The 24,315-nt window shown below is 42.0% G+C and overlaps 1 protein-coding gene across 5 annotated transcripts in view; it reads right to left on the reverse strand.

Moving 5' to 3' along the window:
- Positions 1–24,315, reverse strand: part of RREB1 (ras responsive element binding protein 1) — a 121,603-nt gene that overhangs the window by 48,359 nt on the left and 48,929 nt on the right. For all 5 annotated transcript variants that reach the window (XM_057369124.1, XM_057369125.1, XM_057369127.1 and 2 more), the window contains 4 exons: positions 16,636–16,755; positions 15,085–15,287; positions 10,483–10,572; positions 8,936–9,099 (listed from right to left, as the gene is read on the reverse strand). In XM_057369124.1, the coding sequence (XP_057225107.1) occupies positions 8,936–9,099; positions 10,483–10,572; positions 15,085–15,287; positions 16,636–16,755 (577 nt within the window). The remainder of the gene's footprint in view (positions 1–8,935; positions 9,100–10,482; positions 10,573–15,084; positions 15,288–16,635; positions 16,756–24,315) is intronic.

Genomic DNA, 24,315 nt, shown 5'->3' on the forward strand with positions numbered 1-24,315 from the left:
TTCACGTGCTCAGCCCATTTCCTCTCCTGTTCCTGAACATGTGGTCCTCCTTCCTCACAACATTCCCTTGCTGAGCAGAGAAGCACTAGAAAAGGTTTTACATCTTGTTACATGTCTGTTTAATTAAGCTGGAAATKAAAGTCCCCACATGACCTGTGCTACTTTACAGGAGTTTGGGAACTTTAGCCCTCAAGAGAAATTCATTCAGTCCATGAACAACTGCCTTATGCTCTCTACCCTCTGAAACTGTCAAAAAAGCTATCACTGAAGTGGCTTAGTGTAAAAAACGAGCCACACAGAAGTTGTACACCTTCTCTGTTTCAAGATACTTTTTCACAAGTCAGCACTGGAAAACTGACTCTGAGGATTTACCAAAAAATCACTGGGAGTGTTAAGCAAACTTCAACTAARGGACCAGCCTGAAGAACTCTGCATATCTATAGATACCCTCAAGAAACAGAAAGTAGTACTTCATATTGTGTGCTGTGTAGCAGTCGTATAATGGCACTACTGCTTTACAGAYGGCGTCTCTGCCTAAGCTGTGTACATCATGAATATGAGCTGTGYATATGAGAATCATGATTCAACAACATGAGTGAAAGGACCTGGCTAAGTCCAAATGACAAGAGTCTCCCTTTTTTTTTTTTAATTTAAAAAGAGCTACAGAAGCTTCTCCAAATGCTGTCAATCTACTGTTAAGGAATAGCCTATTTTTAAAAGAGGGGAGGAGAGAAAGAGGGAAAAACTTGCTGACCCTGACAGGGGGTATGTTCTGCAGTTTGCTGGTTCCAGCATGCTRAACTAGAACAGGTTGAGCAGGTTAGATACTAGGGGGGGGGGAAGGTAAAGCTGGAAGATATACATTAAAGGTGGAATGACAGCAACCACAAATGCACTTTGTGATAGACTTTTTCCTCATTCTTGTGGGTACTTGGCCAGGAATCTTTTCAGAGGATAGGAGGAACAGARGGAATACACATTCATAAGGGAAGTGATGCAAGTATTTCTGACGTGCATGCACTACAGGCTGAACAAAGATTACCTTAACATACAAACTCTCTCAGCAAACTTTCTCACCATCARCATTTTCTACACAAAATCACCCAACCGAAGTACAAGCTATAAGACAAACCACTAACCAAAAAAGCAAACAAAACAACACATTATTTGTTAACCTTAAGAGCTAACATCTCCACAAGAATCACATGTCAGGTTTATAGCAGAGGACTAAAAGCACCTCAACTCCTTGCAAAGATCGCTGGGATTTTCTAGTGCTTGCTAAGTTAAGGCTTGTATTTATTTTGTAGCTCTTCAAGGTGAGAAGGAGAGGAAACGTCCCCGAGAATACCAGACCCTCAGAGGAGGTGATATTCCTGAAAGGGTACTTATGTGGAAAGATCAAGGTCTTGCACTGCCATGTGCTCTGCGACTAGAGTCTAATCTGTCAAGTGGCTTGTGCTTATTTGAACTGTGACATGGGTAACAAAGCAGCACTAAGCTACACTCAATACGCTCTGTTATACGGGAGATTTATGTTACTGCCCGTGAGGAGGGTGGCATTACCCTGCCACATCAGRCCACCTTCTCCTCAACCAAATCACACCAGAAATCTAAACTCATTAAGTGTCCCCTTTTTTTTTGCTTGCAGAAAACCAAAACATATGAATCCACAACCCTACAATGAAAAGATTAGACTTTGCTATTGCTTAAAGGCAACACACACACAAAATCTAGGACTGAAAAGCACACTGAAGTCTGTCTTATGTTCAGGTACTGAGGAGCTCTGGAGATGCAAGTATAATGTTCCTCATTGTGTACGCTTAGGTTCTCAAGAACAATGGAGCTAATTAAGGTCTGCATATAAATCTTAACTCTGCACTTCCTTGTTTCACTTGATTCTAATCAGATCTCAGCATTCATGTTTTTGTGTTAACTTCCTTTGCTGTTCTTTAATGATAACTGGAGGGGGACACTGTCCAAGCCTACAAACAGCTTGTAACACATCTGAAATCATGGCATCTCTCAGTTCTAAGGGCTCACAGTGGTTCTGAGACAAGAGGTCATCCAGAGTTATTTATTGCTGAAGATACTGGTGGAGGGGTTTTTTTTGAGTACCCTATTTGTGAGTCATGTGAATTAAAGTTTATATATAGTCTTTCCAGAAGTAAATCTACTCACCAACATTAAGACAGACAAAAGTTTCTTCCTGAGACAATTAAAAACTGTAGTATTCTAATTTGAATCAAAAACACAGAGAAACAGACTCTTACTGCCATATTATTGTTGAAAAGGCTTCCTTGCTGGTTCTCTTCCTTTCTTTCTCTCTCTTTCTCTCACTCTCTCTTTCTTTCTAAATTAATCTTCTTCAAAACACGCGGGTCCCAACAGAATACCAAACATGTATTCTGGATATTATCTGCTGACAGGAGAGAGACCAAAAAGCTTCCCTTCACCTGTTTCCCCATCATTATTTACAACATGTACTAGCAAAAAATGTAACAAATATTTTTTAACTGCGAAGAAAACCAAAACAGCTATCACATCCCACCTGCATCCCACAACTACAGTCATTGCATCCCACAACTACAGTCATCAATTACTAGAAGCAGAAATTAGCCCTTTGTGTTCTTTATCCCCACTGAAGAATTAGGGCACTTACATTTGAAGCTTATCTTTCACTAGCATGCTGACACTAGTTAAATCATCCCCCCATGTATAAGGAATGGATTTAAAAGCCTATCGTACAGCTTGGTTCTTAATATTTAAGAACACTGCTTACCAATTACTATATTGAAATAAAAGGAGATGACCAAAGAGACATTTCTATTGTGCAAGACAATGAGAGACAGCCTTTTCACACGTGTGAAGTGTCAATCATTTTCTGTGTGGCAAGCTCCTTGGCTATTTGTTTTTAGCTTCCAGATCTTGTATGTTCAGTTTTTCAAAGCTACACCAAATTTCCAACTACAAATCAYCAGAAAACAAACCATATTGTAATAAGGCAGTTCCTCTCCTCCTCTGGGGGAAAAAACATAGCCTTCTTCAAATTTGGCTATGCTCTGCCTCCAAAACTCCCATCTTAAGCAATTGCCAGCCTGCAGGTGCTGGACTACAGAGATCCTATTTGTACTTAGAGGTTGGGCATTGTTACTGCACTGCATCCCACAAAGCACACACAACGTACTGGAAGCAGGCCAATGCCATAAATAACATGGGAGTGATTCACAGGTGGAATGCAGGGAGAGGATGGATTCAGCCAGATCTTGAGGACACTCTGCCTATTGGACATTTGCAGAGTCACAGGTGGCCTGTATGCATGCCTGCCCATGACACAGACTCTTGTTAAAGGGAGCAGGGAAACCATTGAAGTGTACACATCTCAACTCCTATACCTTTACCAGGATCCAACACTCATCTCCTGAGCAGTGTGTTACAATCTCCAGACATGTATGCTCGTCATGTGCCAGCAAAGACAGCTGGTTAAAACATCAGAATTCACAGATTACCCTCCAACATGGGCATCTTCTGTCTTTCTCAAGAAACTCACTCAGCAATCCACAGGTGCACACACAAAGTATTGTTYAAGAAAGACTAGATCATCAGAAGAGTACCATACCTTGATTAGAAAAACAGCTGTTTATCTCTCCACAGTGTATAAAAATGAGAAGTTTGGGGAAAATATCTAGTACTGAAAGTAAGATTGAGAATGAAAGTGCCTTCTTAATTAAAAGAAAAAATACCTTCTTTGATAGGACCCTTTTTAAGAATGCTTCAAAGCATAGCTTCTGCAATCCAGATCTTCCAATCTGAGTTTCAAAGACTTCTGCATGTGGTTGCTGCATGTGGTGTTTCACATGTGCCAAAAAAAAAAAAAAAAATCCCCAAACTTTGAGACCTGCTCCTGAAATGGAACATACACAGCCCACAAGAACCTAAGCAGGATGTAAATAAAAAGCCATTCTGAATGATTTTGTTACATATGGGGCAAGGAATAGAAGAGAAAGAAGGTACATCTTGCTACATTTTGGTTTCATATGAAACACTTCAGTTAGTTGTTTACATTACCAGACATAGACGGACAACCTGGAGAGAACCAGCCATGGACAATGCTCCTTCATTTACTGGGTAAGCTGTGGCCGAAACACACATATTATCCCTTTACTCTTTTCAGACTTGCCACAGAGCCTTTAATAGCTTCCCACTGGAAACAGGCAGGAAGGTCATTTCTTGCCTCCCTTTTGGCATTTATATCCCATTAACATTTTCTAGTTGCATGGAAAGCATGTCTTTGGCAGGGAGAAAATTGTGACTTTAAAGTGATAGGCATGGTCTATCCTTAGCCACAGAAAAGGAAAAGGAACTGCTGGCAAAGTATCTTACCCCCAAAGGAACACTTTCAGAGCAAGGGGAGGCATCGCCCTTCCCACTGGAGCCTGATGCACATTCTACTGGAATGYAACACAGTAAGTCAAATTTTTTCTTTACCTCAAGGTCTCTTGCTAACACTCACAAACCACCACAGCCCACAGCAGCAGCCTAACCCCTCCATCTGCATTCTGGGGAGAGGCAGTGGCAAAGATGGAGTAGAAGACTTGAAACCTCCCATTTGGTGCCAGAGTCTAGTCCCAAAAGGCTTCTCAGAGTCGGGATTATTCATAGATAAACTCCCTAGGGAGTTACTGTGACAGTACCGATGGAAAACCTTTGGAAAGCCTTTAGTAGTTGCAATCTTTTGACTGAAGACAGTACACTGGAAATCCCCAGCTCTTCCAGAGCTACAGAAACTCTTTATACACCCTCTTCCCCTCCATATAATTTATGCTCCTGAAGGAGATGTGAATATTTAACTTTAATTCACTGTGACTGAAAGAAAGCCACAGGGTTCATCTCTGTAGCAAAGAAGGTGAGGAAAAGGCATATCCTAAATTGCAGATTTTCTTATGTACTGATCATTACAGTGCTTGYTACAGGAATGTTGGAACTCAAAACTACCATGATCTGACTTGTTCCTCCAAATTCTTAAGAAGCCCCAAGAATCCCTAATCAGCTCCTGATGCTAGAAGGCTTGCTATTTCCAAGAAGAYTAGCTCTTTCCACTACTGGTCAAAAAGAAATCTCAAAAAAACTCAGCATCATCTCCAGCTCTTCTTCTCCAGAGCAATTCCTGATGCCAACACCAGGCACTGACAGATCTTCCAGCTGTTGCATCAGCTTGCACCACCCCTCCGTAAACAGTAGGAGCAGCACTGATATGGCAGCAGACAGTCTGACAGAACATCAGGAGGAAGGAGAAAATCAGCTTTTTGCTCCTGACATTGAGCGTTCTCCAGAGACTTTGCTCTAAGGCTCAGGTCACTCCTGGACAGCTTGGCAGCTTGTAAAAGAGTTTTCTGAGATACCCTAGGCTTAAGGTTCCCTGCTGAAAATCCTCACCAGGAGTCACACTGCTCAGAAAAGGAAGCAGGTTTTAACCTCTTTTTCTTACTAGTGTTGCACAAGAGAACCTTCCCCCTTCCCACTCTGGTCTGCAGTCCCCATTCAACTTGACTTGTTGACGAGGAGCCAAGGAGCACGACAAAAAGAAATTGGCCTTCATGTGAGAGGCTATGACTCATTTACAAATGAAGTGTTGCATGTATTGTGGGAGTCAGGAAGGCCAGCATTGATTTCACAAGTGAAAGAGTACATGCAACACCCCAGCAGAGCTACACTAACTCAAAGAAGAGATGGGCAGGAAACTGTTCTCACTTCACAAGAAGTTTGCCTATTGCATTAAAGTTTTACTGTAATGCAAAAGAGCATCAAGTAAGAGCTCTGGAGTTTTTTTCTCCCTTGGTCACAAAGTGAAGGTGGAGGAAAAAATGCTTTTGATGGAGATAGTGGGCACTTGAGAGTGGAACACCTCAAGTGAGTGGTAATCATTTCCTAACCCAAAAAAGCAACCAAAACTTGTTTCCTCCCCTCCTCTGCTCAGTTCAATGCCTAATGATTTCCTTTGAGGTAAAAAAATGGATTAGAAATTTTATTCTGTGATGGAACAGAAATAAGCACTCCCAAAGCAGAGTATTTCCCTGGACAAAACCATTCCATTGAACTTTTTCCCCTAAAAGGTCTTTTAAAAGTCTGCATTTAAAAATAGTATAGACAGCTAAATAAGAGCCAGAATACGGCAGAGAGGGAGAAAGAGAAGAGAGGATGTACATGGCACAAGCCTACAYATTTTCCCCCCATTCAGACACCAGCAAACCACTTCTTCTTCCTTGCTCCTCTCCTGTGAACTGTGCATATTTGGAGGAAGTGCAGTAATCCCTGGGGGGCTTCTGCAGGACCTTCACAAGTTACACTGATTCTTTACCAGAATCTCACAAGTTTCTGCTAAATCTGCAACTCCTCTCTCTAACCCCACACTGTGCAATGGCTCAGGGATACCACCATGCTGGCCACCAGGTGCACATGAGAATTTTTATGGCTTGGACATACATCTGTCACTACTCAGATACCACAGCACAAAAATAGAGAATAAAAAAACTGCACACAAAAGAGCAGAAAGATGGACTTGTACTATCATCTAGCTGATACAGTAGAACAGACATGGTACCACTACAGGCAAGGCCTGCAGGAGTTACACATGAGGCAGGACCTGGCAAACAGGTCCCTGTTCCAGAATCCTGAGGCAGGAACAGTTTTGAATGTGATGTGAGAGGCATTCAGCCACAACACTGACAGTCCACTGGACATGATGCTACAGCTAAGTTTGAGATGCCAGAAATTGCTTCACACCATCTTAGACCAGAAATACCTGTTTCAGAAGAAGGTACTGGTGGGCAAAATGARTATCTTCCTCGAGAGTATGTCACAGCACCAGACAAAAAATTTGATTTCACGTTGCATTTACCCTCATCTGCCTGCTTGCACATTCATGCTTTCCTTCAGCAACAAAATCCAGTATTATAGTCGGTTACAGCAAAAAAAAAAATGTTATTCACTGTAAAAAACCCAAATGGCACAGTCTGCCAACCACAACTCTTCTTTAGCAGAACCAGCATATTTCAGTGTGATCAGGATTTGGCTTGTCATGGCTCTCGGGTCACTTGTTGCAGACATACTAAGCTCAGGAACAACTTTCTGCTGCTGCAGGGCAGACCTACACAAGAAGAAGCTTAACAGAACAGACAAGCACCTATCAGATGGAAAAGAACTTTTAATATCAAGGTTTTTCTTGCATRAACTTAGGTCCTTCTTATTGCAGCCACTAAATACAGCACTCCATCCTGGTAATTTCAGGCATCATCTTGTTAAGAGAAAAATTTAATACCATACTATCTTCTCATCAGAAGGCTCTGATCTGTACTTACTTCTTTTGGGCAAGTCACTAAACCTGGCAATTCTGGCTATAAATTTGCTACAAAAGTGTGCTAAGAGTTGCTATATGGGGAAAGCTGCATAATCAGAGGTGACTACATCARCCTCTCATAGGCCTGGAGTCAAATTTCAGGGGAAACCTCCCTTTTCTGCTTCTAGGAGAGCATAGGAGATGCCAAGTGGGGAAAAAAGCCAAAATAACCACACAAGCAATCTTTCAGCAAGCCACCCAGACACGATCCCAGGGTTCCACCACTGGAGTTCAGCCTTGGATACTGACAGTGGCATCAGCTGCAACTCAGTGGCCTGGCCTTCCGCACGTCACACAGAGAAATGACCCAACCCRGCAAACGTGGCTCACAACACCTCGGGTCAGATGAGTCAGATGTGTGATTTATTCAATGCCCAAGGCCAGTATCTATCTCCTCTTTGTGTTTTTCCCTTCTCATTTTTTATCTATGTTGCCAACTCTCCTCAATTCCAATCAATTTTACATTAAATAATTATGAMTTACAAAACGGCATTCCCTCTGTTTTCACAGAAGTGTTTAACATGAACAAAATGATATAGAAAAAGTAATGCTGCAAGTAGTTATTGCTCCCATTGTGCAGGACTATGTTATCTTTCCTACTGCCATCAAAATCACCCTTTCATTCCACCTATAGCACATTGCTTGGAAAATTACTGGAAATTATCAGGGAAATGACCTCTTCCCTTCCACCCAGAGCCAGCCTGTAACTATCACTCCTGCCATATTGTTGCAAGCAATATTCCTTTTTCCCCACTTGTCTTSCAGTTTCTTTGTAGGTTGTAAATTCTTTGATATGGGGACTAAAGCTGTGTGGGAATCYATTATGTCTCAATCAGCTCTGAGATGTTCCACCCATGTAAATAAATGAATACTGGATCAAGTAATGAGAGAGGGAAGGGAAAATCCATGTGCTTTAATGTTTTGTTTCCCCAGTTGACAACTGTACATATTGCTAGATTCCTACAAAAGAAACTACATGAAATATCTTTGGAAATTTGGGTTACAGAGAATTTGCCAGAKCCATAGTGCAATAAGCTGTCTACAGAGCAAACAAATACTAATATATGTATTTAAAAAAARGATAAATATACCAAAGAGGCATTTTTGTGATGGCACTTGAATACCTAAGCACATAACACCAACACCATCATAGATGTTAAAATACAACCACTTGAATGCATGACACTGAAGCTATGAAATTAGAATCTGCTATATAGCTTGGCTATAAATTTTTGTCCCCTGAGAAAAAGCCATTTATCATACAACTACTACTACTAAAAAAAAAAAAAAAAGAGCTGTAATAACTCTTGATAACACTTTAAAAAAAGCTGGAAGACTTTCTCAATTCTGATTTCTTCCCACTAYTTAAGCATCCTAGGAGTTGTAGTGTGTGTGTGTGTGCTATGCCATATTTGAACGTCACAGATACTCTACATTTTCTGCCCAAGTGTCTTTAGTTGGCTTGCTAGTCTCTCCAAGAAAACAAAACAGCCCCCTGTGCTGTAATCTATTCCAAACTGCTGGGACATGATGAGCACTCACCTGTGCATGTTTCCATTGGTGGTGAAGGACTGTCCACATACTGAACATTTATAAGGCCTTTCACCTGAGTGCACCAGCATGTGGCGATCAAGGGAGCTCGCTGAGCTCAGAGACTTTCCACAGATGCTGCAGGAATGGTCTGTCCCTCCAGTGTCAGTGTTATGCTGGAGAAAGCAATGATTTTTTTTCATTGAACACCCCTTCTGAAGTGCCAGTAAAATATCAKCAAGAACTATTAACATATTAAATTAAGTAGCTCTGAAGAGCCACTTGGCACAATACCTAATATGAAGGTGTGCCCTGTATATACCTCTCCTCCCCAGCCCTCCCCACTTAACTCCAACCCCCCTCCTCCCCCCATCTTTAACCCCTTAATGCATCAGCACAAGTAGCTGTTTCATACAGCCTGTCACATGCAGCATTTCTGCTGTGTCTGCAGCTGAAGAGGATAGAGAGGGACTCAGCAACAACCATCAGACAAATGGTACATTGGGATACTTTAAAGTGTTCAGTGGTTTGGGTTTGCATGTTGYGTGACTGGTAAGGAAAGAGGATAGAATTATGAACTTCAAGGCAGAAGAAAGACACTTAAAAATAAATACTCTTTAAAGATAATAATTTTAAACTGACTCCACAGTAAGAAAACAAAACTATACTGCTTATGAGTGCACATGCAGATTTCTATGGCCATAAGAATGCATTACAAGRTCAASTTATGGCCATTAGCTATTGTGCAGTATGTACCATACTTTCTTACTTGCACTCAGAGACCTGAAGATTACACTTCAGGTGTAATCTTAAGATTACACTTACAAAAAAACCCCAGAAAACATCAAAAGAGTAAGGAAAAAATAGTTAAGTAACAGTTACAGTACACAAYGAAAGACCAAAGTAGTAAGTATCTAAGTGAAGCCAGTCATCAACCACATTTTAGCATCCAAAGCAGAACCTTTTGCTAGAGAAAAGGGCAAACCTCCTTATTAAGTATGCATACATTTCAGGAGGAGCAAGAACAGGCCTGTAGCTGACAAAAAAAAAGAGCATTATCCACTAAAATAAGATTTATTTTCTGCCTCCCAAAGCTGCTCTCTCCTGTGAAGGACTGAGAGGCTCCTCTGCACTGAGCTGATTTTAAAATTGTGTCTTCCTGCTTCTTAATTTGCATGACCAGTAAAAAGATCTGTACTCAAACAGGATAACAAAACAGGACTTATGCCTCATGATGGAAGTGGTTTTCCTGATCCTTAGGACACCTTAAGCCATGCAGAACAGGACAYATATCCTTGTTTGAGCCACTGGGTGCGGGGGTAGAATGCTGGGCGAGGAAGGGAGGGAAATTACATACTTCGGGGTTAGGTTTGTGGGGTGTGCTTTTGGAAAAAAATGCAAGGGAAGGCTAAAATAAAAGCAAAACTATTGAATAAAGTTATAATGGAAACATTGCATTGGTTTGCACATGGAACTATTTTTCACCACTGCAAAATTCACCCTGGCAAACCAGACACTCTAAATAAAAGCAAGAAATCAAGAGCTGGGACTCTGCATACCTGACGAATGTGCATAGTTAACTGATGCTGTGTAGTGCAAATTTTTTCACACAGAGGACAGGTATAGGAAGACTTCTCTTCTTTTGTTTCCTGTGGACAAAGGAGAACAAATCCATCAGAAGGAATATCAATGTAAAAGGACTCAAAAGCTCTTAGYGATTATGGTGGGAAAATATAATCCATCCCCAGTACCAAAGGCCACTGATAACAAAAAAACTTGWATTTTTACATTTATCATCTGATGGATCCCTCAAGGAAGTTTCAGAAACTTCTGAATTTATAMATAGGGGCCATTTCAACATCCACAGAAGTACAGCAGCTGTTTTAACAGCACACAGACATTCAGCAGTAGCAGTTTAAGACAGGAAGTAGAGGCAATTGCAARGAGCTCAAACTGCCAGGAGGAATTTAGCTGAGGACAAAGTAATTCCTGGAACACTGTCAGAATATATGGGCAAACATCATTATTCTTCCCAAAAGATTTTTAATAGCACAAGTTGTCAGAATTTCAGGTTTTCCACAGCATCTTGATGGCAAAGCACAATCTTGGTGCCCTTTTGTAGGGGCTGTATGTTCTGCTCCATGGCTGACTCAGAAGGAAGAGTGGCATTTACTGAATCATCAGCACCATTTCCTTTAGCATCCTGTGTTTCTGCTGGAAGCATCTCATCCAGGCACACAGGCCAGGCCCCACCCTTCTGAAGCTCGCAAGATCTGATGAGATCATGGCAAGAAAGAGGTGACAATGCAGGAGTGTACGTGACTCCAAAAGAACACATTATGAACCCCATCATTCTCCGCCCAGGTGAGAATCAGGAGTAACCACAGTCAAACCACAAGTACAAAGAATGAAGCTGACCAGAGAGTTCAACCTGATTTAAGTATGCCCTCGAGACACTGAGCAAAGCCACTGCTCCTCCTGCCCAGGATGAAATGGCACTCTTGCAGGAACCAAAGGCGTTTGCCTGAATTTGTCCACAAGGATGGCTACTGGATGATGTAAAGGGCATTTTCACAACCTCATCAGAAAGCCCAGGCATGGCTTTTGCACCAACGCCTGTATATTAAGATGAAGATGGTTTGGCACTGAAAATTAAACCTCAAGAAAATACAAAAAACACCTCTGCATGACCAATGGGGAAGTGTAATATTTATGGCAAAATTACATTTTCTACTGAAGTTCTTTGCTGGCTATCCTAAGTATCATTAGTAAATGCTTGAAAAGAAGCACAAAGGAAAGCCCATTCTCAGCAGCTCTTTAGCCCAAGTTGATGACTATGAATGTGTCTATGCATTTCCTCTCTCCACACAATTTTCTTCCCCCAATGACATCCCAAAAGTCATCAACCAAGAAGCAACTATTTCTAGATCGTCAGACACAAGCATTCACACAGAACATTGAGATTAACCCAACTCTCTGTGACAAATCCTCTGGCATGTTAGAAGATGCTGACACAGTTTTAGAGAAAGTTCTTTTTTATGTCTCCATAAAGCACCAACCCCTCCTGCATGATTTAGGGAACCATTCTAGAGATTCCCTCTAATACATATTGTTTTCAAAAACAGGGCTATAGTAATTTTGTATTAACTTCTGTGACCTGTGGACATGGATGAAGTGCTATTTTCTATTTGTCTTAAGCAAAAAAAAAAACAAAAAACCTGAGACTTTGTTTCTAAAATATAAGGATTAGGTTCTCCCACTCCTCCCCATTCTTGCTTGCGCATCTTCTTCCAACTACATTTTGGGCCTTTACATGCCAAAGGTAATCACTGTAGGCCACACATACATGCCAAGGTCTAATGTATTAGCACTTGTAAAACATTAGAAAGAAAGCAAGAAAGGCTGCCATTATGAAGTCTAAACACTCAAAAAAAAGAAAATCATTATCTCTGTGCCCCTCTCCCATTTTATATACAAACATGTAATTCACAAACATTCATTCCATCCTACTTCTACAACTTTAATTTTTCTACATGCAACCTGACGGTGGAGTAATGTTAGCTCTAATTATACTGCACCCTGTAAAAGTTGGCTCAAGACAGAACAAACACACTGTGCTGTGAAGAAAATCCCTGCATATGTGCTGACAGTTTAGATGATGTTTAATCCCCAAGCTATTTCTGCAAAATTATCAACCCACTGCTATTTTTTTGCCCCTCTGTTCTTTAAACAAGTGCTGCAGTTCTACATGATGCATTTGATTATTTCAAAGCCTGCTTTCCAGACTGCCTCCTCTTCAAATCAGCAAATTAACAGAAGATAGAGTTATTACTGGTTCACCTTGAAGCAAAGATCAGAAACACACTATAGCTCAGCTAGAGCAGATTAGTATTGAATCTGGGGTTTATTATTAACTAAACCCAAACTTTCTCCAATAGTCAGACAGGGTACATGCTGCATACCGTAACACAGCTCAAGCAAATCCTGGGTATCTACAACAGGAATGCTGTTGACTGACCCAGTCCAGACCAAAAAAACATTAGCATCCCTACTGTAAAAGTACCCCCATTCACCAATTTAAAAYACAGCACTCAGCTACCCCTCCAGAGCCAGGCTGGTGAAAACACAGTTCTTGAACTGAAAGATAAAATTAGCAGCTCATTTGTCAGCTACTCTCCCTTTAGTAAGTCAATCTGGCACAACTGCTCTGCATTCAGCGGATGGCAAATGCTTTTGGAGTTGTGCATTCAGTTTGTTTTCCTCCAGCCCAAAACACACCTCTGTCACACTTCTTATTCTCTTCAACAGCAAAGCAAATGAGAAGTTAAAATACATGCAGGTTGATGTGWGAACATGCTTATTAGACTATGGGTAGATGGCAGCCAAGATAAAGTCAGCATTATAAAGGGAACCATAGACTTTGGTACAAAGGTTCAGGGCAAAATGTCTTGCAGCCAACTCCTGGGAAACAGCAGTCAGACCCATAAAATCAGCTAACTGTTTTTTATCCTGGGAATTATAATAAGGGGCATATTCTGACTGGACTCTGAGATCCCTGCACTGCTACACACTAAAACAATTCAGTGCTTTCATTCTGCCGTGCTGGAAGTAGAAATTCGCTGTATTAGAGGCTGCTAACAAGATTGATACCCACTTAATATTCCACATCTCACTTCTGTTTTCTCAGTAATGTAGGCATTTGCCCCTCTGGCCTTAGCAATCTTTCAGCCTAAAGACAAATAGGCTATTTACTATGTTTTCAGTGTATTTGTTTATTTTTATGCTGTAAGAATCCCTCTTAATCCTGTCACATTTACTCTCAAGCTTCCTTTGATTCGATGCCCACAGAAATACCAGGTGGAATAAAGGTCACCAACGCTAATAAACTTCCCTGAAGCCAGACCACATGGTGTACCRGTGGACAGCTGTGTAACAGCGCTGCCCCAAGACTGCTCTGGACACCAGYGCCTCACTTCACACGATGAAATCAAGGAACCAGGGCAGCCCCCAAGTGAGAACACTGCAAATAAACCTTAGAGCCAGGTGCTAGACAACATGATCCCACAAACACAGCTGTCTGTATACTGCCCATTCCTCATTTAAGGATGTGCATTTACACTTAATGGTTTTTAACTCCTTTCATGCTAAAAAATCCAAGACAAGTCGTAAGTCTGTCAGTCAACCAGGCAGTCACTCAGCAAGCTATTAATAAACTACTATAGGAACATCACATGAGTCATGCCTCTCAACCTTTCTGGTCCCTATTACATCTTGATTCGTTTACAAAGTCTCAGTACTTCACCCCAAGCTCTCAAGTCAAACGACCACAGGGATTTGGGGTTTTTTATTGATATTCTGCAGCACTTTCTTTGGTGGAGCTTGGCTCAGCARGAGAAAAGCATGGATATAAATAACCAGCTTAACTGATACGACTCTCTCCTTCCACTTTTTAGATCAATATTGCTATCAGCTGCTGCCCTCAAATGGTAAATGGAAAATTCTGATAAAAGCTACACATATCTACTCCACAAAATTAATACAAAGCATTCTGCAATAGCTCTTCATGATCTTATTAACAAGGAAGTAAGGGCACCTTACACGACACAATGCAAGCTGAGCATCCTGACGGATGTTTTGTTCCAGCACCACCTCTAATCATAAATCACTTGAATCTTCCCCTGGGACAGCTGCACACCTCATGAGGGGTCCCACACAATGGCCAAGCGAAGCACTCTCTGACAAAGTGTTCAGCTCCTCTCTGAGATACTTCTTTTCTCCTAGTTTCATGAACTGAGCTGGCCCCCCAACAGATTATGTGAATGCAAGTCTGGAGAAAGGATGCAGCAGGACAAAATGGCAATTCTTAAGGGACGTTTTTGTTGCTAGGGGCATCTGCTAGACCAGCTCACCACTGCATGACATTAGAGTCGGTGCTCAAATGTTTCATGTGTGAATCCAAGCAAGCGACCCCCTTTGATTCCCAGTTTTCTAAGTTATTGTCTGAGAGATACCAGAAAACATACACAGGGGAACAATGGCAGAGGCAAGAAACAACCGCTGACGGGAAAAAAGGCAAAACGATCGAAGAACAACTGCATCTTATCACTTCCCATGAAACTGCCTGTCTATCCTTTGTACTTGCTGTGTTTGGGTTTACTCACCTGGTTCCTCCTGCCAATCCGATTTGGTGCTGGAGACTTTGTGGGGGATTTGACATTTTGAGAATTCCCACCRTTTTCAGCAATCTTCCCCACATTCATCACTGCTGACATCATGGCATCAATGGAGGACAAGTCTGCTCCGTCCAGACTATTTGGTGGACTTGATGATACCTTATAGCTGTTTATGCTTTCCAGCTGCTTCTCTGGAATTAAAAACAAAAACACACATAGGAGTTCCTAGGTCATCTTAAAAAGCCCAAACAACCCTCGGTATTTTCAGCTGCCTGTATCTCCCATCACACTCTGCTGGATCATCATGGAGCACAGAGTGCAATATCTGGAGTTCTTATAACAGGACAAGCTTCTCATATTGTAATGCWTATGTGTACATTTTCCTCATAGGACATTCACATTTTTCTCACAGGAGATTGACRCTTTCTTCATGTTTACAACCTTAATTCAATATGGAGCTTATAGAGTGGTTTACTTTACACTCTCYTGCAGTGAAATGGTATTATTTGCGGTACCTTGTGATCACCATGAACTAGTAGAGCCATACTGATGAATGCATGCTCTAGCAGGCACAATCATTCAAGCAGGCACGTGTTTAAAACAGGACTGCACAATTAAGGCATTAGTAACACAGTGTAGGGTACGGGGTTCTCTTTTAARCATGGTTTAAGCCAGCTCTGTATATGGAATAAGCTAAAGTAGCAAAAATCCAACCAATACAAAATCTTGTATCCCCTCTATTACCTCTTTACTGCCACAGATGGCACATATGTGATTTTGGTCTACCAAGCCACACTAGTCCATGGAGCATATGTATTACATCCATGACCAATGTCACAGCTAMAGCTGCTGAGATTCAGACTTCACCACATACTCCACATAGCATGGATGTTCCTATCTCAGATACCAAACACAAAATACACCTAAAATCTCATATTTGRKTTCTCAACATACGCATCAAACACACAGCTAAGGCCTTCCATTTTTCTTTTTRCAAGGGTGAAAAGGAAAATGCTTTCAAATTAAACACTCCTTTCCCTCACAAGAAGTCTCCCTAACAAATAGGAACACCCTGAAAGTCTCCTGCTCTGCCACCTCTAGTGGAAAGCACAGAATCTTAATGTCTTGTTGTGAGAAAATCACTAGAAGAGTATGTGAGGGTGAACAAGGAAGAACATGTTTGTCTGTGAACATTTGATCTCTGCATAATGCTGTCTTTGGAACATAAGTTTGAGGATTATAAACAGGTGGTTTTTTGAGGCTAAGTTATGTGGTGCCAAGTTACTGTGAGCCAAGAAAATCTTAGTTTGGAAGCTTGCAGTGGTAGYTGAGAATTTATGTGCCCATACTCTTGCTTAATCTATTTTATACTTTTCAGACAGAAGTTAGGGATGGGGAAAGAAAAGTATGCACCAGTGCTTCTGCTCAGTGCATCTTATACTCTTCACACAGTGAGGTGTAAGGATGGGTGAGAAATGTTTCTACATTCCTAATCAATGCCCTAATTTGCAGAGTYACAGAGCTAGTTGAACCAGTTACCTTCATCTTTCTCCCCTGATTGACTGTGGCTCTCTTCTTGGTTGCTGGTCTCCTCACTTAGTGTAGTATGTACAGTTGCGTCTGGCTCTTCAGCCTCTTCTTCAGCAGCACCCTCTAGCACTACATGAGGGAGAAGGAAAAAAGAGAAARGGAAGCTTTCTTTTTATGGAAGCCATTTTAGGAAAATAAGATTACAGCCCTTTATTTTGAGGGCTCCCCTGACTACCACATAAGTCYGATGACAGAAATACACAGTGCCAGCACAGCAAAATGCCCATTCCTGTGAGTGGCTGGKCACTGAGCTGAGAGATGCTGCTGCTTCTGCCAGTGGCAAAATCTGGGCAAAGAAAGAAACCTTTACCAGCTTGGTCTACAGTATTAAGCCAGCAAAACAAAGTGAAAGAGAGAGCAAGCTAGCGCACCACTGACATTTKATGAAGAAGCTGGAAGAATATTCTATACCTAGAGAATTTAAGTAATTCAGTTTCATACATGAACTGCTGCCCTCTTCTCTTCTTGGAGATTTACTCCAATACATGAATTCATGGTGGCCACCTTCTTCCTGCTAGCAGTGGTGAAATTACTACAGAGGTTTCTGGGACCATTTGGTACACACCTCACACCCACTGCCCAAGGTTCCCACAGGAGTTGAAGACATAAGTAACTACTGTATGTATCAACAGAATTCCTCCACACCCCTTTCTGAAACCACCAACTTGTCATTGGGGTTTMAGGAAGGGTGCCTGTTCCATCCAGAGAATGACAAGGCAGTTAAACATAATTTTTAGAAGTGATGGGGAATGATCAACATATCAAGAGAAACAAGAGTTCCCTGTCCACAAATCCATAGCCTCTGGAAAAGGTTATTTGTAAAATGGAAAACTGCTGATATGTTTTAATGGAGAAATACACCTTTATAACCTTACAAACAAAATGTTGATTTAATTATGAAAACAAACACACTGTGGACATTTCATCATCTCAGATTTACAAATCACATCCAGTAAGCTCAATACAAGTTTTCCTTTTAYCAAGAGAACAGAGACATTAACAGGGTTTCTTCCTTTTTAAAAAATAAGACATTCTCAGAGATTATATGCAAATCAGCCATGCAACCCATTTTCAAATGCTATTCAAACAGCATTTGAAAACAATAAATGACTAKGTTATCAAAACTACGAGCATTTTAGAGTGGTCAAAAATAGGCAGGCAAAAGAAAGGGCCCACTTTGCATCAAGCAGTTGCTCTTTTCACAYCATGCCTGACAAATCAGTGGATCCAACCTTCCCACATTTAGCTGCCAACCCYCTAAGGAGCCGCACATAGATAATCTGACACAGCAAGCCACCGCAGTCAAGGTACAAAAAACCTGGGACCTGGCTAAGCCCAGGGAGTCTAAGGCTCAGGAAAAAAAAAAGCCACTTAAAAAACCACCACTTTCCATCTRCAGCTTCAAAACCAGAAAAACAGACTAACTGAAAGGACACAAAGTAACTTCTCCCTTATTATACTTGCACTTTCCTGTTAAGAAAACACTAATGATCATGGCAACACGGGGATTTCTTGCTCCAAGATGAGGCCAATCACCTATCTTTCTGTTTTCTGCAGTGCTTATGGAAGCCATTTGTTTGTCTTTATTTTCTTTAACTGTTGTAACTTTACTGTTATTTTGTTTGCTTTTAAAAAAGGTCCACCTCATTCAAGAGCAACCTAATTATTTCCTTTCCCCCTGCCCTGATCTTATTTTAATCACTTACATGGTAGCTGACTTACTGTTGCATCAAATAAGTGCTACAGTTATTTTCAAGACTGGCCTACATCTAAAACTGCTTGCTCTATCTGCTTAGCTTTATTAAAAATAAGGACTAGTTTAAACTATTTGGAGGTATTTCTCTTCAAAAAAGTAAGTGCTTTCGTCCTTAAAAAAACCCTAAACAAACAAAACAACTCTTCCTTCCAAAATACACATATTCATTTCTCTTTCAGACAATACCTAGCACATTAATGTCACCACTGATACATCCTGGAAAAAAAYCTATTGTGTAACTGTGAAGACTCCTGTCTTTGCCAAGGTAACTTTAAGACAGCTTAGTTGCTTCCCAGGGAACTACAGTCAGAATTCCTAGTGCTGCTTTTAGCAACACTGAAAATGGGAAATGCTCAGAGAGAGCCTGCAGAACAGGCAGGCATACGTGCACATTAAAAAACCCTACCTAGTATTTCAGAAAAATCTGCCAACTTGCTGGTTTTTGTTCAGGGGGAAAACTATGTATAATACTGATACATCCTTTCATAATTTATATGAGCCAATGGTTATTTTTCATTTCTGAATCTAAATATCTTCCTTCAAAGGCAGAATAATAAACATAGTCACAGATCTTGTTCGTAAAACCATTTTCTGCACATAAAAATTTTACAGTTTTGAAAACAGTCTAGAGATTGCAACCAAACTGTTGCCGCATGCTTTTATTTACCTATGTATTTTCCACTTTCKTGCATGAAACAAAAATGCACCACTGAAACAAAGAGAACTGCATGAGCAGCACACACCAATTTCAGCAGCATAACTTTCTATTTGCTATAGGATATAGAAACAATAAGAACACTGGGCCAAATCACTCCTTCCTGTGGGAAAACCCATGGCAGAGTGCCTTTAGGCAGGAACATACTGAGAGATTTCTCTTGCAGCCTCGTGTTGGCTTTTTTTTGCTTTGGGTTGGTTTTTTTTTTTTTTTCCTCTTTAAAAAAATGCATCACTGAGGATGGGGAAGTGCTGGGATTTTTTTCCACAGCATCTATGAAACTCAGGGAATGAGACAGGCAGCAATCAGTACAAATGCCCTATGCCATTTTGCCTTCAGGACTGTAAGCCTTCCCAGCTCACACCAAATGCCCCTGCTTGGAGGTTGTGCTGATAGAGCCTCCTTCCTCCCTCTGCCCAAAAGAAAACAAAGACCTCCAGGAAAAAGGATAAACAGGAAATAAGCTGGGAAACAGTGCAGCCTCAGGTTGCATTSAACATCGGACCAAAGCCTCTAGGAAACAGGGAAGTGGTCACAAGCATTCAAGCCATCTTCTACTTTGAAGAAACCCCCCAGTGTCACATTCATCCTGTGTGAAAAGGAGAAAAAGCAGACAGCAAGTGACTTAAGTAAGAGTCCTGACAAATGGTAGAGGGGGKCAGGACCAAACAAGACAGTGCAGCCCTCCCTGCATGGCCACACCAAGAGACCTGTCTCTTCTGCAGGAACATAACACCTCCACTTCATGTTGCTGCTGAAAACATGAAACTGGGGCAACTTCTATCCCACAGAGAGCCCTGAGGGTCCTTTAGCTCCTGCTTCTGATGGAAGTCCATTCCTGATGCCTCACATAACCCCCACAGCTAATGGGAGAGTCACTGCAAAAGCAGAGCTTACAAAAAAAAAAGAAAAAAAACTTGTTGCTTCCCATTCAGTCTGTACAGGAAGACACTTGCTAGACCTATTTCCTCCTTTGGGATAAAGTGTGACTCCACTGTATGTTAAAGCTGAGCCTATCAACAGTTACACCCCCCCACTTTGCTTACATGTATTTATTTGGTGTTTTGTTTGTTTGTTTGTTTGTTTGTTTGAAGACCACTCTAAACAGCTACAGCTGTTTCTCCTTCTGGTGAAGAGCATCATGTATGAAGCAAAAAGGAGAACACAAGCCACAGGAGAAGGAAGCAGAGAGGAGAAAAAATGATGAGTTTTCAGAGTCACAGTCACTTGACTTGCAACTGAGAGGCAGCTACACAAGCAAAGAGCAGCACGTCCTGGCCCCTGGGAGCTGGTACTCTGTTCCAGGTTGCTCTCTGGCTTTGCACATGAGCTCTCCCTTTGGAATAGATAGGAAGAAATGCACRATACAGGCAAGAAGGGGGAAAACCTGGTACACAGCACAAAGCTATTCATTGTTCTGCCTTCCGAAAAAAATCCACATTAACGTTAAAAGTAGAAGCCATGCACTAATTGGGCCAGGGAAAGATTAACACTCTTGGCCAAATACTTTTATTGGTTTCATTAAACATACTGTAGTATTTAGTGCAGAACACAGTGGGGGAGAAGAAACAGGGAAAAGAAATGACAGGTTTAGGAATGTGCACCCCCCMCACACATTTCAAACTTTTTCCCATGTGGCCCAGACAGGAATCTTGAGCCTTCTTCATCATTTCCATCTTAGCAACACTATTGGCTTAGTCAAGGCTTTCCCACTGGTTTCTTTCTAAGTGGCACGAAAAAAACCCAAGGATCATTTAAATGAAGGCCAGACCTGTTAGTATACAAATGTAGACAAGAACAGAACTTCAAAGAGAGATACTGCATTTGAATAAACAAAGTTTACTGTTTACCCTTGACATTACAATACCTAAGAATTGCTACACTGCACTCCAATCTGCTTCTGAGGCACTGGTCCCTTACTAAGCATCTACACAGAGGAGCAGATTTTATTCCCAGAGCACAAGGCAACTCCCAAGCACAAACCGTCACTCCCACCCCAAAAGAGATGCACGCTATCACCTGCACTACCTTTTGAACATAATTTTCCATTAAAGCTGGCAGGAAGGAAAAAGGGTGAAAAGGCATCGTGGGAAGAAAAAAGGGTTAACACTATTCAAAGCACTGCCTCAAGGCAAAGGAAAACCAAACGAATGAAGTTTTCCYAACTGACCTTTTTTAAAACCAACCTGCCCTTGCTACTGAAGTGTTGGTGCTGACTCCACACCCCAGCAGGAGAAAATTCACCTCATTGTCACCACAGCTGGAGCACCAGCACAGAGCAGGGCATTGGGAAAGGAAGACTAGTACAGAAAGAAAGACAGTGGTATGTGAAGTATCTGTTGGCAGCTCTTTCACTTAACAGTAAAAACTAAGAATAGTTTTTTGTACCCCAAAACTTTTGAACTTGCACCTGTAAGTAACATTTTTCTCCACAAAAAAAACCAAAATCAAACACAAAAACGACAACCAAAATTGTAACATTTCTTGAAGGGTACTCTCTGAGCACCAAAGAAGACAGACTTTTCTCTTTCTATAAACTCTCTGGACTATCAGTGATACAATCATTTTACCTGTGTTAGTGCAAATATAATGCTTTGCCTCCTGAAATAAGCCTATGAGTATGTAACATCCRTATGTCTAACTTGTACACAGACAGATACACACAGACATGGAAAAACAAGTGAAACATATGCTCATGGCCATGCCTTAAAACTGAGCTAGGGATGATCTTCTGATGTGAGTGGGACAGGGGAAGAAGCACTAAACAAGAACAAGATGATTCCTGTATTTCCAGACTATTTTGCATGCTGTTGCTATAATATCTAACAGTTACGCTGAAACATATTTACTCCTCCTGTTCTACTTGCAAGCATCATCAGACACATGTGGGCACTTAGTTTTTATGTAGCTTTTAAAAATCACGTTCTGGTGACCAGTATGGACCTGTAGGCACCAGTAATGCTTCTAAGGCCTTTGGCTCAGATGACCAGAAGCTTCTCTCCATAAAGCATACCAGAATTTGAAGTTAGCTAATGCCTTTAGAGAATGGCAACTCTGAATCACCATGATATTCTGGCATTCCATTGGTACAATACACTGAAAACAAGGAAGTTGTACTAATATAGCAATGAGGCACCATATGGGCAAAGCAGGGATTTCCTGGATGAAATTCACCTTTATGATCCAATTGGTTTACAGCAATGCACAGAGGTATCAGACACCCTTAATATAAAATTAATTCATGGCTGCCCTCTTGGCCTTGTGCTCCATTTGCTAACTTGAAGTGGGAACCTATGTGTGCACCTTTCGCAAGCGCTGTGTGCTGTGGGAACAGCCCTCATAGGAGCCTGTGGTCTTGCTCGGCTAGAAAAGAGAACTCATGCAAAAACTGCTCCGGCACCAAGAGTGAAGGCACCAAGAGCGAAAGTGAAACCTGATGGCCCCCTGGCTCCCAACAGGAAAGCCCAGCACACTTGGTAAYCACCTCAAAGAGTTTGATCTGAGCGTGCACTCAGTTCCTGATCAGCACTGCCCTGTTCAGGGACGGCAGTGCCACACAGAACACACAGCACTGCAAGAACTGCAATRACCTATCGCTGCATTTAGGTCTGCCGATGGTGATGAATTCTGAGACTTTTCTAATACCTTAAAACTCCTTTCTCCTGACCAAAGACATATCTATGAGCTGCTCCTCATCTCTGCTGCTCCTATCAGCTTGTTGGTGAGTACCTGGCCCTCTAGAAAGCCTTTGTCACCAAACTGCAGCCACCTTCAGGAGCTTGCTCAAGCAAAAAGGATACTGAGATTTGAAGACAGCTCAACAAACCTGGGACCATGAATTAGGCAGCAAAATAAAGAAAGGACAACAGAACAGTAAAACAAGTGGTTCTAAGCAGACATCCCTYCATTTCTTCCCATGTTGACAACTGCAGACACCCCTCCATCCTCATCCTTGCCTGCCTGCACAGCTGTGAGGAAGCCAGTGGGAAGGAAGCCTGGCTTCCCCCAGTCACTGGGAATCATGGCAATGCAGGGGGAATATGGAACAAGACAGGACTTGGGCTTTACCCAGCACATCCCCTCCCCTGCGTCCTCCCCACTGGGTGAGGAGGGACACAAAAGCAATACTGTCTGTCCTTATAAGCTCTGCTTTGCATGTGTTCGAGGAGTGGGGACAGCTGTGCGGACAGCTCACAGAGTTCCAGGAAGTCGATGTGTTTCTTGGCTTTAACTCCAATTTATTTGCCTTAGATGAAATGGTGACCCAAGAAAGTCCCTTCACATCTCCCCTGGGCTGGCACTGGCTGCAGCAGGGCAGCACTCCTTGGGACATGGCCCAGGGTCTCTTGCCACACTAATCAGTCTTCTCCAGTCCGGTTGCTGCATCTTTCCCTCGGGCCAGGGCTGGCTCATGTCCCATCGGGCAAGGGGACAGCCTTGGAATATGGTGTGGGAGAGGGTGGGAGTTAGCACTGAGCCAGAGACTGAAGAGATTGGGCCCTGAGGGCAGGATGGAATTATCTCGCAAAGGGAGGACTGGTCAGGCAAGTGGTATCACACTGCCTGCCAAAACCACTGCCCATGTGYCCTGAAGGAGCCCAGGACAAGGCAAGAGAGCAGAGGGGCAGGGGAAAGCTGAAGCAAGGACCAGTAGACAATCCCACTATGTGCGTCTCCATGCCAAACATGCCTAGGAAGGGGAAATGCACCTGTCTGAGGGGAGCCCCAGCAACCCTGGGGAARCACAGCCCTGGGAAACAAAACCTCTGCTGCTGCTGCTGCCATCTCAGACAAGCAAGAAGGGATGAAGGATTGCAAAATGAGGAAACAATCAAAATGTAGCTTTGTGCATTTGTTGCTTGGTTTTCTTTTTTAATTTTCACTTTGTCTTGACAAACCCACTTGACTTAAAACTCTGGAGGGGGCGCCAGGGGAGCTATCAGTTAAATGTTCCATCACCTGTGTGCCTRAGCAAGTACTGTGCTGAGGGAATGAGATACTTGTCCAAGAGCCAAAGGGGTGAGCTAGATGCACTGCACTAGGGAGAACCAGATGGAAAACATTTTGAGTAACAGAAGAAAAGAGACCTCCCCTCCAAGTGCTCCAAGTTACAGCACCCCCTTGGCTCTGAGGAGAGGCTGCAGGCACACAGAACAGG

The sequence above is a fragment of the Malurus melanocephalus genome, unplaced genomic scaffold (assembly GCF_030028575.1).
Source record: "Malurus melanocephalus ecotype Western Australia unplaced genomic scaffold, MMel_1.1 scaffold_103, whole genome shotgun sequence".
In the NCBI taxonomy this organism is placed as follows: domain Eukaryota; kingdom Metazoa; phylum Chordata; class Aves; order Passeriformes; family Maluridae; genus Malurus; species Malurus melanocephalus.